This window comes from Hippocampus comes, unplaced genomic scaffold (genome assembly GCF_001891065.2).
Source record: "Hippocampus comes isolate QL1 unplaced genomic scaffold, H_comes_QL1_v1.1 scaffold203, whole genome shotgun sequence".
NCBI lineage: Eukaryota > Metazoa > Chordata > Actinopteri > Syngnathiformes > Syngnathidae > Hippocampus > Hippocampus comes.
The window spans coordinates 758,216-772,004 of record NW_017805993.1 but is presented as its reverse complement, the minus strand read 5'-3'; the positions used below and the strand labels follow the sequence as shown (position 1 = coordinate 772,004).

At 40.9% G+C, this 13,789-nt stretch overlaps 1 protein-coding gene across 3 annotated transcripts in view; it reads right to left on the bottom strand.

The window, feature by feature from the left end:
- The window catches only part of slit3 (slit homolog 3 (Drosophila)), a 254,024-nt gene that overhangs the window by 35,226 nt on the left and 205,009 nt on the right, over positions 1–13,789 (bottom strand). For all 3 annotated transcript variants that reach the window (XM_019892240.1, XM_019892239.1, XM_019892241.1), the window contains 4 exons: positions 10,378–10,510; positions 6,939–7,007; positions 6,713–6,784; positions 5,135–5,206 (listed from right to left, as the gene is read on the bottom strand). In XM_019892240.1, coding sequence (XP_019747799.1) covers positions 5,135–5,206; positions 6,713–6,784; positions 6,939–7,007; positions 10,378–10,510 — 346 coding nt within the window. The remainder of the gene's footprint in view (positions 1–5,134; positions 5,207–6,712; positions 6,785–6,938; positions 7,008–10,377; positions 10,511–13,789) is intronic.

Here is a 13,789-nt window from a genome sequence, read left to right as displayed (position 1 = left end):
TGAAGCCGGTGCTGCTGCTGGAATGGAATATAGGACATTGTGTGTACAAATGTGCCTGTGTGTATTTTAATGGAGAGTGTGCGTGCGTGTGTGTGTTTTAAGAATATCCTTTTATAAGCAAGGCAAGGAAAGGCAGTTTTATTGATAGTGCACATTTCATACACAATGTAATTCTATGTGCTTCACATAATGAAAAAAAAATGCTACATTTAAAAACAAAATACAATAACTACATCTTTAAAAATAGATAAATACAGGTGCTCGTCAACAAATTGCAGCAGTCCGGTCCTTTTTGTCCTCACCCAGGCTTCTGATTGTGTTTGTTCTTCAAGAGTGGCTTGACACAAGGAATGCGACAGCTGAAACCCATGTCTCACATACGATTTTCACAGTGGTCACATTTTCTGAGATAGTAATTAAAAAAAAAAAAAAAAAAATTTAATCATCTAAATTAAAATGAATTAACACTTCAGGTGTAGCAGATGTGGAATGAATGTATGCATGACACAAGTTTCACTTAAAAAAAATAGTATTACTGAAATAAAAATACTTTTTTCATGACATTGAAATTTTTTGACGAGCACCTGCAAATACACACATGGACTGCTTTGTTCTTAAAACTCCTGTGATATTTTTGCATTAATTTGTCAGTTATTTTTCCCTGAAATATAGGTTAATTGTAGGTAAAGTATGATTTATTATTAAAATCCCCGTAGAGTGAAAACGAATGTGTCCTTTAAATTTGACACACCAGAGAGTGTTGTTATCAACCATGCTAAATTTGAATGATTTGAAGCAAAAAATTAAAATAAAAAAATCAAGGATCCAAGATGAGGTATTAAAATGATGAAAAAATAGGCTTTCTCTCCACTCTCAAATGCGGTGCTGTGGGCGTATCCACTGAATGCTTCGAAACCGCAACCTATTAAACTGTCAATCAAATAGTACTACTTTGACTTTTTATACCATCTTTCATACGCCTACACTTTACTCCATGTTTGAGCCGCAAATATATATCCACCTTAAGCCTCCTTTCCCCACAGAGATTTTTAACACTGTGACAACGAGGCGCTCGAAGACTGCCCTGCCAGAGCGAATTCCCCGTAGACATAGTGGCTGTCAAGCAGATTTTTACACTACACTCTTCTTGCTCTGCCACCCTTCCCCGAGTGACGTGCGCTCACTCATGGTACACAACGAGCAACTCTAAAAGTGTCCACGCTGGCGAACTAACCGAAGGGAATATGCTTTTTTTTTTTTTCTTTCAAAAGGCACGTGACAGTTTGGTCAGATAAATACTGATGGGATTGCATGCACACAAGTTTTAGTGGGGAAGGGGACACTCATGTCAGGGCCCAAGTGGGTCACTGGGCTCCATTTTAGCCATGACCCCACAAAGCAATTTTACGTATACTGTACATTGAATCTCCTTTTAATCAATTTCATTATGTCATTGCTTATCAAGTAAAATGTGTTTTTAAGAAATCTATTTTGGCACTTGAGTACAAAAGTTGCTATCGATTTTCTGTATGTATGTATTTATTTATTTACACACACACACACACACACACACACACACACACGCACGCACACACACACACACACACACACACACACACACGCACGCACACACACACACACACACACACACACACACACGCACGCACACACACACACACACACACACACACACACACGCACGCACACACACACACACACACACACACACACACACGCACGCACACACACACACACACACACACACACACACACGCACGCACACACACACACACACACACACACACACACACGCACGCACACACACACACACACACACACACACACACACGCACGCACACACACACACACACACACACACACACACACGCACGCACACACACACACACACACACACACACACACACGCACGCACACACACACACACACACACACACACACACACGCACGCACACACACACACACACACACACACACACACACGCACGCACACACACACACACACACACACACACACACACGCACGCACACACACACACACACACACACACACACACACGCACGCACACACACACACACACACACACACACACACACGCACGCACACACACACACACACACACACACACACACACGCACGCACACACACACACACACACACACACACACACACGCACGCACACACACACACACACACACACACACACACACGCACGCACACACACACACACACACACACACACACACACGCACGCACACACACACACACACACACACACACACACACGCACGCACACACACACACACACACACACACACACACACGCACGCACACACACACACACACACACACACACACACACGTCTGTGTTTAGTTACTGTACATAGTGTATGCAGCACATCTGTCTCTGCTGCACAAAAGTGCATGTCTACCAAAAAAATTTCACTGGGACATGTTTTTGTGTCAGTTACTAATAGCTCTCCCTCCACTGCTTGGTCCAGAGGGGTGCTGCTGGTAATAAGGGTGTGACAGTGATGACTGCCCGGCAACAGGTTACTAAGCGGGGGCAGTCCCCAAGGCAACATGAACTGAAATGAAAGGAGGATAGGCAGGAAGGATGAAAAAGGAAAGCAATCTGTGAATGTCCGCCAGGTGAGCGCTTGGAGCTTAAAAAAAAAAAAAAGCTTGCGATTATTTTGATGTCCTTGTTTGTACTTGGCTGCATGTCTTTCCAAATGAAAATTTTGGTGTCAGACTACGGTATCAAAATATAACAAAACATACTCAATATAACAAAATATTGTGAGACCAATAAAGTTTTTCTTATCTTATCTTATGTACGAAACGTGGATGAGTTGTAATCCTTTTTCCTTTTATAATTTGACTAAATAGTAATTTGTAGCAGGATGTCAATCTGCTTTTCTTATAAGAAATCCAAACACAAGACGTACTGCACTCATCCGGGACATACGACAACTCTACCTCTGCCATGACACCTGCGAGTTTTGTTTAGAACCGTAATAGGCTCCAGGGGCAGCACAATTAAAAGTGTAATGTCAGTCTGGTGTAATAATCACCACTTTATAGCCCCAAACAACCTGAAGGTGGGCAAAATGATTGTAACGGTGACACATTAAGTTACATTTATAAGTCACAAAGGAGGACAAGGAAATAAAAACTGTGAAAAATCTCAAGTTAGTGAAACAGAGAGGGCTGTCAGGTTGATGAAAGGGGGTGTGCGGCTTTAAAAAACTGGGTCAAGTGAGAGTGCGGTTGAGAGACTTGTAAAGAGGATTTGAGACGTAACATTTGATGAAACGATCAGAGAGGAAATGATCAGACACAAACTATTGGCACATTTCCGTGTAATGAAGCCAGAGGGTCTTTAATATCAGTTACGCATGACACAAAATCAGTTTTACTGATTGCAGCGACGTTTAAAAGCCATGCAGTGCGATTCTATTGAAAATGAGGTGCCTTGAGATACTTGAGACTTTTAATTTGCTCTGGGACCACACTTGAAACTCAACACTTGCGCCTCAAATTATATTTCCATCCATTCCCAAATAAAACCACTTTGATATGCTCTTTAGAAAAACAGAGTAATAAAATACAGTAATTAAAGAGAATGTAAAAATATATATTTAATATATTTATTTAATGCTACATTTTAATTCATTGTGCTGCTCCTTTTGGTGTGCATTTCGTAGCCACTGGGGGCAGTATAATACAGACATACGGACACAAACCATAAGGACTTCTATTACTGTCACAGAAAATAAGATTCTGTAATGCTAGTTGCTTTTAAAAGAGGACAAAGAATATATGCTAGTGAGTCTTCTTATATGTTCTATAGGCTATGTATGATGCCATACCGTTTGTTTTCAAATATTCATGGCTTTAAAACCACGACTATCAATGCTAACTGTTAGCATTAATATTTCAAAATATGTTAGCATTAAGCTGGCAGGTGTAGCGTTGGGCAACTTTGTTTTTTTTAAATACACGACTAGTAATTCTGTTTGTTTTATGTTTTGTGTAACAGTGAGCTTTAACTGGGAGGGGTGTTAACTCATTCAGTGCCAGCCATTTTCAGACCTTTTTTTAATTTTATTTTATTTTTATTTTACTCTCACTCTTGAAAACGTTTGAAAAACATGTAGATAATTACCTGGGATTGAATGTGTGGAGTCTGAAAAGAAATATGAATTGATCCTGTTTCATAAATTGTTCACAATTTCATTAAAGTCTTAAACATTTTGAAATCAATTTAACAGGACAGTATTTTAGTCATTTTGGAAACTTAATTTTATTTCATTACTTGTAAATATTTTCAATGTTTTTTTAAGTCTTCTGTCAGTGTGTTTAAATGTTGTCAATGTATGTTCCTTTCATACGTTTTAGTAAGTTTCTTTGCTTCTGAATGTCGTTAGCTGTTGTGTTTGTAAATGCTTTTGGACATTGTGTCTGTGGCACACTAAGTTGCCTTGTGTCCGAAATATGCTACGTAAATAAAGCTGCTTTGCCTATTTGCCAAACTGATGATGACTGGGAAGTGATTTAATTGTTCACTGCTGTCATACAACGCTTGTATTTTGTAATTGATGAACTAAGCACCTCTGCGACTTAATTATTTTTTTTTTGTGTCTGAAAATCACTCTAGCTCACTGGAAAACCTAACAATTAATTAGAAATTAGCTGCCAATGAACAGCACCGAGACGACCGACCATGGCGGTAAGGCGGCAAAAGGCAGGCACGCTGTGCATTTGAGTCGTGAGACAGAGGGTGGACAAGCTGATGGATGAGAGAGAGAAACACATGCTGAAGGTCCATTCATCAAGCCCAACAGCGGGTGGGCGGCAAGAAGGCAGGAGAGGACAGAAGGAAGGATGGATGGAGGAACGGTGGGACGCATTGGGAATCGAGCGGCTCACATCATGCAGATGATGAGAGCTCATCACTTTTATCTCTTCGGGTAGCCCGGCGCAACAAACGAGCGGGTGGCTGCGACATGCTTTGCACATGGCACGGCGCCAAAAGGGGCTGATTAAATTTTGATTTAGTTCCAAAGCAGCAAGACAGCGAGCACTGCGACATGGGAGCTTGTGACTCACAGCAGGCGGAGCGACTTGAGACCATGGAAGGCGTGGACAGGGATGCAGCGAATCTGGTTGTAGCTCAGGATGCTGTTGAAGAGAATAGACAAGGTCACAGGCCTGAGCTCCAAGCATTTGAGATTTCTCATGCACATGTTGTTTCTTGAGATCATGTGCCATTATACTATCTGTACCCTTTATTACTGGAAGCTTGATGGTGTAGGCATATAAACCTTCGTAATTCAACACCGGCAATGGTGATTTCTCGCATTTTTATTATGTACGGCTGCAGAGTGCGGCATTGCTGGGAGGATGAGACGTGCCCCAAAATAAAACAGAATGGCTTTCTATTGGGTAATGGCATGACATCTGTTCTCAGTATGCAACGAAAACAAAAAGGAACAGACCTTGTTGTTCCAAATACTGTACTTTTGAATGGGACTCAAGACTTTTACGTGTGTCTGTCACGACAGACATGGCCATCCCATTTCATGTCGATTGCTGAAAATGGTTCGCTTTAGTGCCGCCCATCTGGCTTGTGTACCTGCTCCAACTGGGGTTCATTTCGACAAATCCTTTAGTCTGAGTTTATCAAAAAGCTCCCCAAAATGGCTGACTTCATTTTCAATTTCATTTATGGGTCCTTGAGACATTTTAATGCGTCCTGTTACCATTGACATGTCCATCCAATTTCATGTCGACTGGTGAAACTCATGTTTTTTTTGTTTTTTTCTTTCCCTGTGCTAGTGTAGCTTCTCATTGTGGGCTTTTCAAAGTCAAATGTAGAAGGACAGCTTGTTCTCATCATATTTTTGTATGAGTTTGTACAAACAGCAATGCCCTTTCTTTAGTAGAAAACTGGCTTATTTTCAGGGTTACTCGGAAAAGCTTTTCTAGAAAATGAATTTTTATCTGAAATTACATGCCTGGAAGCCGAACCTCCCAGCATAAACCACATTTGGGCTAAAATACGACCTTTTCAATGACATGTGTCCGCCATGTTTTTTTACTTGTGTTGCCATTTTTTCCCTATGCTTCGCTGCAGAGGTTTGTTCATGTGCACCGGCGCATTGGCGTTCAGTTCCAACACATTATGCTGCATTATGTTTCACAGAACTGTCAACTCAATTCTTGTGAGAACGGAAAGAAGCGGTGGACTATCTCTTCCCCCTGCAGTGCAGTAAAGACACCCTTGAGCCGCACACTTAAATCACAGTCTGTTCCGTTGATGTTTTTCTGGGGGCTAACTGATGTAGTTGTTTGCACTGGGTGACTCCCTGGCGTGAACAAGCGTGACTGCACAAAAACCGGATACGTTTCAAGGCTTGAAAACAAGCTAAAAATGCATAGTGTTACTCCAACCTTGTGGCGTGACCAGTGTCAATGGGCGTGGAGTGTAAAATAAAATGTTTTAAATGGCTTTTATGGAGCAATGCAAATGTAAAGGCAAGTCATTCCGTTCTGCCAAATTATAAACATGGACGCAACATTTTGGAGCAATCACATGTTTAAGAGTTGAACAAAGCGGTCAACAATGGAAATCTGTCACTGCAATATGACCGTCTCACTGATTGTGGAGCTACGGGAATAACTTACAGCGTGGCCAGTTGAGTTATGTTGCTGAAGGTGTACGGCGGCACCGTGCTGATACTGTTGTTGCTCAGGTCTCTGTAGAGGCAAACATATATGTTTAAGACACACACACACACACACGACACACACGCTTCCTCGCACACACACACACACACACACACACGACACACACACTTCCTCTACCACACGAGGATTTAGCAGACGAAGGCGAGCGGCCACGTGTACGTACACCAGTAACAGATGCTTCAGGGCCGCCAGCTCCTTGGGCACAGTAGTCAGCATATTACCCTCCAGATAACTGCAAGGAGAGTACATGGTATATATATTTGAGAGGAAACACCGCTACAGAATATATGGGGAACAAAGTGAAACACGGCTAGTCGTGGTTTGCTATTGATAGACTCTCAGGATCGGATAGAGAGACCATATCCCCATTTTTTTTTATTTTTTTTTTTTATAAACGCTGTAAAGAAAGTTTACAAACATATTCATATATATTGCAAGCAAATTAAGTATATTACATAGTGTACATATTGTATGATCTGTGTACATGCATGAGATTTCAAGAGGCGGGGCTTGTTGGAGTGGCATGTGCCATGAGCGAGTTGGCAAATGCCAACTTGCATGTTTTGCTGAAGCTATGAGAGAATATTCATTCAAAAAAAAAAGGTATTCCCTTGTTTGAATACAAATGGACATATTACTATCAAATGGAAACCATAGTGAAGAAGCAACAAAAGCTAAATAAAAAGAAATTCACAGATAAGGCATTTGAAAGAATTCAAATACACTGTGGTCAATAGATAAATTTAGCACCTCTTTTCATCCATTCAGACGTACTTGTACCAAGGTTATTTTTTTAGTTCAGGAAAACTCACAAAATAAAACACTGAAAGAAATTTATTTCTGTCTTGCTGTACATCTATAGAGGAGGAAGGTCATACAATAGTCTTGAGAATTGTTTACTTCATTACCCAATACCCACTGACTGGTGTGTGTGTGTGTGTGTGTGTGTGTGTGTGTGTGTGTGTGTGTGTGTGTGTGTGTGTGTGTGTGTGTGTGTGTGTGTATTGAGACTACATACCTGGTGTGTTATATATTGTTGTGTGTTCGAAAATCCATTGTTTCTAAAAATATGATGCTAACTGTTAGCATGTCAATGACACTTCCCTTATGTTCACATTAAGCTAGCGGGCCTTTCAGGCAACATTGTTTGGTAGTTTTAAATACACGCGGTATAATTCATTTTTTGTAAACTTCAACAGGAAATAGCGTTAAACAGCTTCAAGACTGTTTTGGTGATTTATTTCGGTTATTGCCAAACTGCTGCTTATTTTATTGTCAAGTTTGTGCTTGGATGTCAAAGCAAAGAACAACGGAAGGATTTGCAAGTCGGGTGTGTGTGTGTGTGTGTGTGTGTGTGTGTGTGTGTGTGTGTGTGTGTGTGTGTGTGTGTGTGCATTGAGACTACATACCTGGTGTGTTATATATTGTTGTGTGTTCGAAAATCCATTGTTTCTAAAAATATGATGCTAACTGTTGGCATGTCAATGACACTTCCCTTATGTTCACATTAAGCTAGCGGGCCTTTCAGGCAACATTGTTTGGTAGTTTTAAATACACGCGGTATAATTCATTTTTTGTAAACTTCAACCGGGAATAGCCTTAAACAGCTTCAAGACTGTTTTGGTGATTTATTTCGGTTATTGCCAAACTGCTGCTTATTTTATTGTCAAGTTTGTGCTTGGATGTCAAAGCAAAGAACAACGGAAGGATTTGCAAGTCGGATATCGTGTATCTTAAGAAAGATACAATCAACGAGAAATAAGGTTTGGGATGTTTGGCTCGTGGAGCAAAGCTACAAAAACTGCACTTGAATGCATCTCAGTGAAGTTTTTACTTACACACAAATGGAATAATGCAACATGCCTCTCACACACACATGCTTTGTGACAAACTGCTCCCCCACCTTTCTCCTGGCTCAGAAGTAGGTCGAGTGGACACTATGATGGAGTGTCTTCTTGGGCCTAATCAATACCTAATCACTGTTATTGACCCCGAGGAGCGGGAGTCATTCCAGAGCTTGCGGAGCGGCGACAATGTCGTCGTTCAGCTTTAGTATGAGGGATATTCTCTCCACAAAAAACAAATAAATAAATCTTCCGTACCATTTACCCTAGCTGCCAACGTTATTGCTCTTTTACTATTGCTGTGACTCTTAATTAAAAAGAAAAAGAATAGATAAATAGAATGTAGTCAGGTAGGAAGGATAAACTTAACAGCCTTAGCAGTGTTTAGGCAAAGTGTTTACAAGACTGACCATGGCTTCTGCACCTTTGGCATCGTAGCATTACAAACCAGTGAATGTGGTTTAGAAAGCAATTTCAAAACGTGGACAGTTTGTGGTTTCACCGTCCAGCTTTCAGTAATGCTGCTTGGGGGCTTTCCGTTCCCCCTTCCAAACGGACATCCCCGCAAAAGTACAATTCACGCAATTTACATCAGCACAAAAACGTTTCAAAACCAATCAGCCCCCGCACGATGCTGATCATGTGTCATCTGCTAAGAATTATTTTCACATAGAAAAAAGTCAATTACATTTAAAGTGAAAAAAATGCCTTGCTGGTGACCAAAAAAAGGATTCATTTTATCAGCCGTTTTGGTCTGGATTAATTTTCATCAATGGGGGTCAGTGCTCCACCGGATGAATTTGGTTAATCTATTTTAGATTTTCTTGTTAAAACAAATTTTTGGCGTGTGTTTACAATGTGTTTAAGTAAATTTCAATGTGATTCTGGCACGTATCACTGTATTTTATCCATTTTCTAATGTGCTTATCCTTCCAAACAGACATCCCCGCAAAAGTACAATTCACGCAATTTACATCAGCACAAAAACGTTTCAAAACCAATCAACCCCCGCACGATGCTGATCATGTGTCATCTGCTAAGAATTATTTTCACATAGAAAAAAGTGCAATTACATTTAAAGTGAAAAAATGCCTTGCTGGTGACCAAAAAAAATTCATTTTATCAGCTGTTTTGGTCTGGATTAATATTCATCAGTGGGGTGAGTGCTCCACCAGATGAATTTGGTTAATCTATTTTAGATTTTCCTGTTAAACATAACATTTTTGGTGTGTGTTTTCAATGTGTTTAAATAAGTTTCAATGTGATTCTGGCACGTATCACTGTATTTTATCCATTTTCTAATGTGCTTATCCTCATGAGGGTCGCGGGCGTGCTGGAGCCTATCCCAGCTGTCTTCAGGCAGTAGGTGGGGGACAACCTGAACTGGTTGCCAGCCAATCGCAGACTGTGGTTAATATTGATGAGAAATCTTTGAATAAATAACACCGATAAATGTTAAGACGCGAATGGCATATGGCATTTAAGTCATGGGCCGATGGGGCACTTATGATTGAGCCTTATGAACACTGCCTGGCAACAACTGTCCACCCCCCTCCCCCCAAAATGTTTTTTTTGTTGCTCGTTAACATTGTGACATTTTATCATGACTCACAAATAACGAGTGAATAAATTCCACGGCTTTGCTTTTACGTAAGTGGTTGGTTCCCAACTATTTTATTGATTATAAGAAATCCCTTGGTCTAAATAGTTTGGATTTTAAGTGTGTCTGCTTGGCAGGAGGGTGTGCACCAGACTCACAGTTCCGTGGCGTCCTTGGGAATGCCCTTGGGCAGCGAGTGCAGCCCTCTGTTGCTGCATCGCACCACGCTGTCTGAGCATGTGCAAACATCAGGGCAGCCAGATGAAGGAAGGCAGCCGTTGTCCTCGCCACCTGAAAGACGGAGCACGGGGGTTGGTCAGAGAGAGCGAGAGGGAGGGCGCGAAAGAGAGGTGGCAGAACGTTTTTCATTCTCTCTCTTTTTTTTAATTTGCAATTTGGGAGTTTGGTGCATCGCTCAACAAGAACTCCTCCCCCAACAAGCACGATCAATCTGAGTCAATGCTGACTTTATCCACTATGGTGGGACGATGGTGTTTGAGGCTAATTGTGCATACTTAGCAGGTAGATAAATGGGCAACATTAGCGCGTTTCTAGCATGACAAGAGCTGGTACTATCTTGACAACTCTTGCAGCCATAGTTTAACTTTAGCTCTTTAAAAAAGGATGAACTGTAAATAAAGGATTGTCTTATCTTAGGCTTAGGGCGTTGAAAGAAAAAGAAGGGGAGTTTTTCCCATTTAATGATTCGAATTGCACATGTGGATGCTGATCTTATCTGAGCATTCCAACATATGCAGTGGAAATGTAAAAATCCTTCTCCAGTTAAAAAAAGTTCACCAGTGCAATAAACTTTTGTGTTTTATTCATTTGCATAATGCATTTACTGTACGGGTGTTTATTTGAAGGAGGTGTCTATTTGAATGATGAATTAATGACCCTCTTACCCTGAGAAATCCTGAGTACTCAGTTGTGGGGCTATAGCGTGTTAATCCCCCTTTCAGTTTTCCTGATTTTGTGGGCGTGGCTAAATCAATGTCATGTGATACACTTTGTTGTCTGACGTGAGTCCCTTCTCCCCGCCTTTTATTTGCATTCGTGGTTATTCGACGACGTGCAGTTCGTTGGCGTGCGAGTGAGCTATGACTACGCCATTTTGAAGACATTTGAGCTTTGTGATTTTTTTTTTCTTCCAGGGGGCTATTTGCAAGCATACAGTTGTCCAAGTTGTTCATCTGAGCGTATTTGTATTGTTATTCTCACTAATTTTGTATGTAAGCGCTTTATTGCAGCTGCAGCTGTTGTGAAAGCGCTATATAAATCAGCATGTATTGTATTGTATTGTGTTTTGTGCCTTTTCTTCACACTGCTGCCACAAATTAATCTCACAGAGTGGGATCAATAAAGTCTTATCTAACCTCAGATGAACAGAGGCTGATAAGACAACACTTGCAATCAACAAGGACTGTGTGACAAGGACGTATCCCCCCTACCCCCACATATATACAGTGTACAAATAAAAACACTTGAGAGGTGTGCTAGCTAGTACATATGTAACAATTGAAAATCCAAGCTAAGCATGCTTATATAGACATGGTCACAACCCCAAAAAAAACACATGGCTGGTTGTACAGGCCTTGCGCACTGAAGAGTTAGGAATGATCACAGCCCAAAGCATTGTTCTTGGCTGAGAAAGGCTTTCATTTCCTTGTATAACACACAAACACACGCTCACACACTGTGCTAACGTTGCGCTGCTTGTCGCATTATGGGAACACTTGAACTGTGCTTTGAATAGAGTGAAAGCCAACAGAGTTAAAACCATAATGAAGGATAATGAGGAGGAGCCACCGAGCCAATAACAACGCAATTTGAGTTTCTGTGTGTGTGTGTGTAAATGGACACTCAAAATAGGTTTATATTTAGTGGTCGTGCTTTTTGCGTATTGTGATGTCACCGCCAGGCAAGATTTTGCAGTTTGTAATGAAATTCAAGCAGCACACCTCCTTAAATTGCACAAAGTTTGGACAGGAACTGACTGTGGTTTAGAAACACAAGCTAATTGGCCACTTACAGAGATTAAGAGTCCAATACGGTCAAAACAATTGTGTAATCTACTCAGATGGTTGAATGTTTGGATTCAATGAGTGCTTCACCCCATCAAAAGGGGTCGGAAAATGTTTTCGTTTCTCCCTTGTGAACAGTGGTCTCTTAGGGGTACATTTCCAGTTACAGGTCGTTTCATGGATATTCAATAGCTTCCTTTTACATCTCTTTGACGAGTATTCACGAGCTGGTATCAGATTCTCATGGTATGATAAACTTGAGCGGTTTCACAGTATCACGGTACTGCAATTACACATTAAAAACGGAGCTATTGTTTGTTAAACGTAGAATATTTGGTACATTAGTAAATGTAGAAATAAAAACTTTTTCTGAATAAAATCTAAATGTAGCACACCGGTAAAAGTATTGTTTATTTTTTCAGAACAAGTTCAGCTTCTCTGCTTTATTAAATAACATCAGAGTATAAACGAGCTCAAGTTAGCCTGACTAGGAAGAAAGGCAAATGTATTTATTTCATCAATTGTGGACATGCTAACTTTCATAGCTGATTCATTTCAAGAAAGTGTTCTATCAATATATTCATTAAAATATTAATGTTAACTTGAATTTGGAAAAAAAAAGATTCTCAGAAAAAATGATGAATAGGTAAATCCACGAAAGCCGAACCACCAATACTCGGAGGGTCCACTGGATTGCCTCCTCCAGCAGCCATTCTTCAGAAGCACTTTTTGCATGATTATCCTTCTACCAAACCACTGTACTCAAAATATTTCCCAAAAGTGGTGACTTTTTCAACAACGGGAAAAGTCGTCAGGCTCATTGACAGCTCGTTGGCAATATGTTATTCTGTCTGCACTGATGACTCCTCAAAACACGCACATGCACGCACACACACACACGCACACACACATTTACACATCAAGTCCACCCACAAACTAAAATACAAGTGTTAGAACGTGTAATAAACCTCTTCAATAGCATTTATATGACTTCATATTGTCAAATCTTACACCAACTTTTTACCAGTGCCAAACCAGCAAACGACTTTCCAAGACGATCTTTCATAAAAGTTTGCAGCGCAGGAAATTATCAGAAGAGTGAAAATCAATTCCAAGTAAGTTTGGATGAAGAGAAAGGCATCAGCGCAGCATCAAACTTGGCGACCGAAGCGAGCAGCCTTGGTGGCGATTGGAAGTCATTGTCGTGGTAACGGCAGCGTCAGAGCGGGAACCACACAGTGATGTCATGATGTCACTGGGGGCGTCTGGCCAGCGGTTAGCATTCGCACTGGCCTCACAATACACTGCCGAGGATGTGGAGCGTGCTTATGAGCTGCCGCGTTTCCAAAATAACAACGCGACCGACAAGCCAGATCGCGTAAGACGCAAGGACTCGAAACACAGACGTGAGCATCTGGATGCTTGGTTAAGCGTTGACGTAATGAGCACTGAACCGCGACCCAGTTTATTCAAGTTGAGTACTCATCCAGAGACCCATTGGCACAACATGACAATGTGAAGAATTACATCCTGATCATTTCAATTT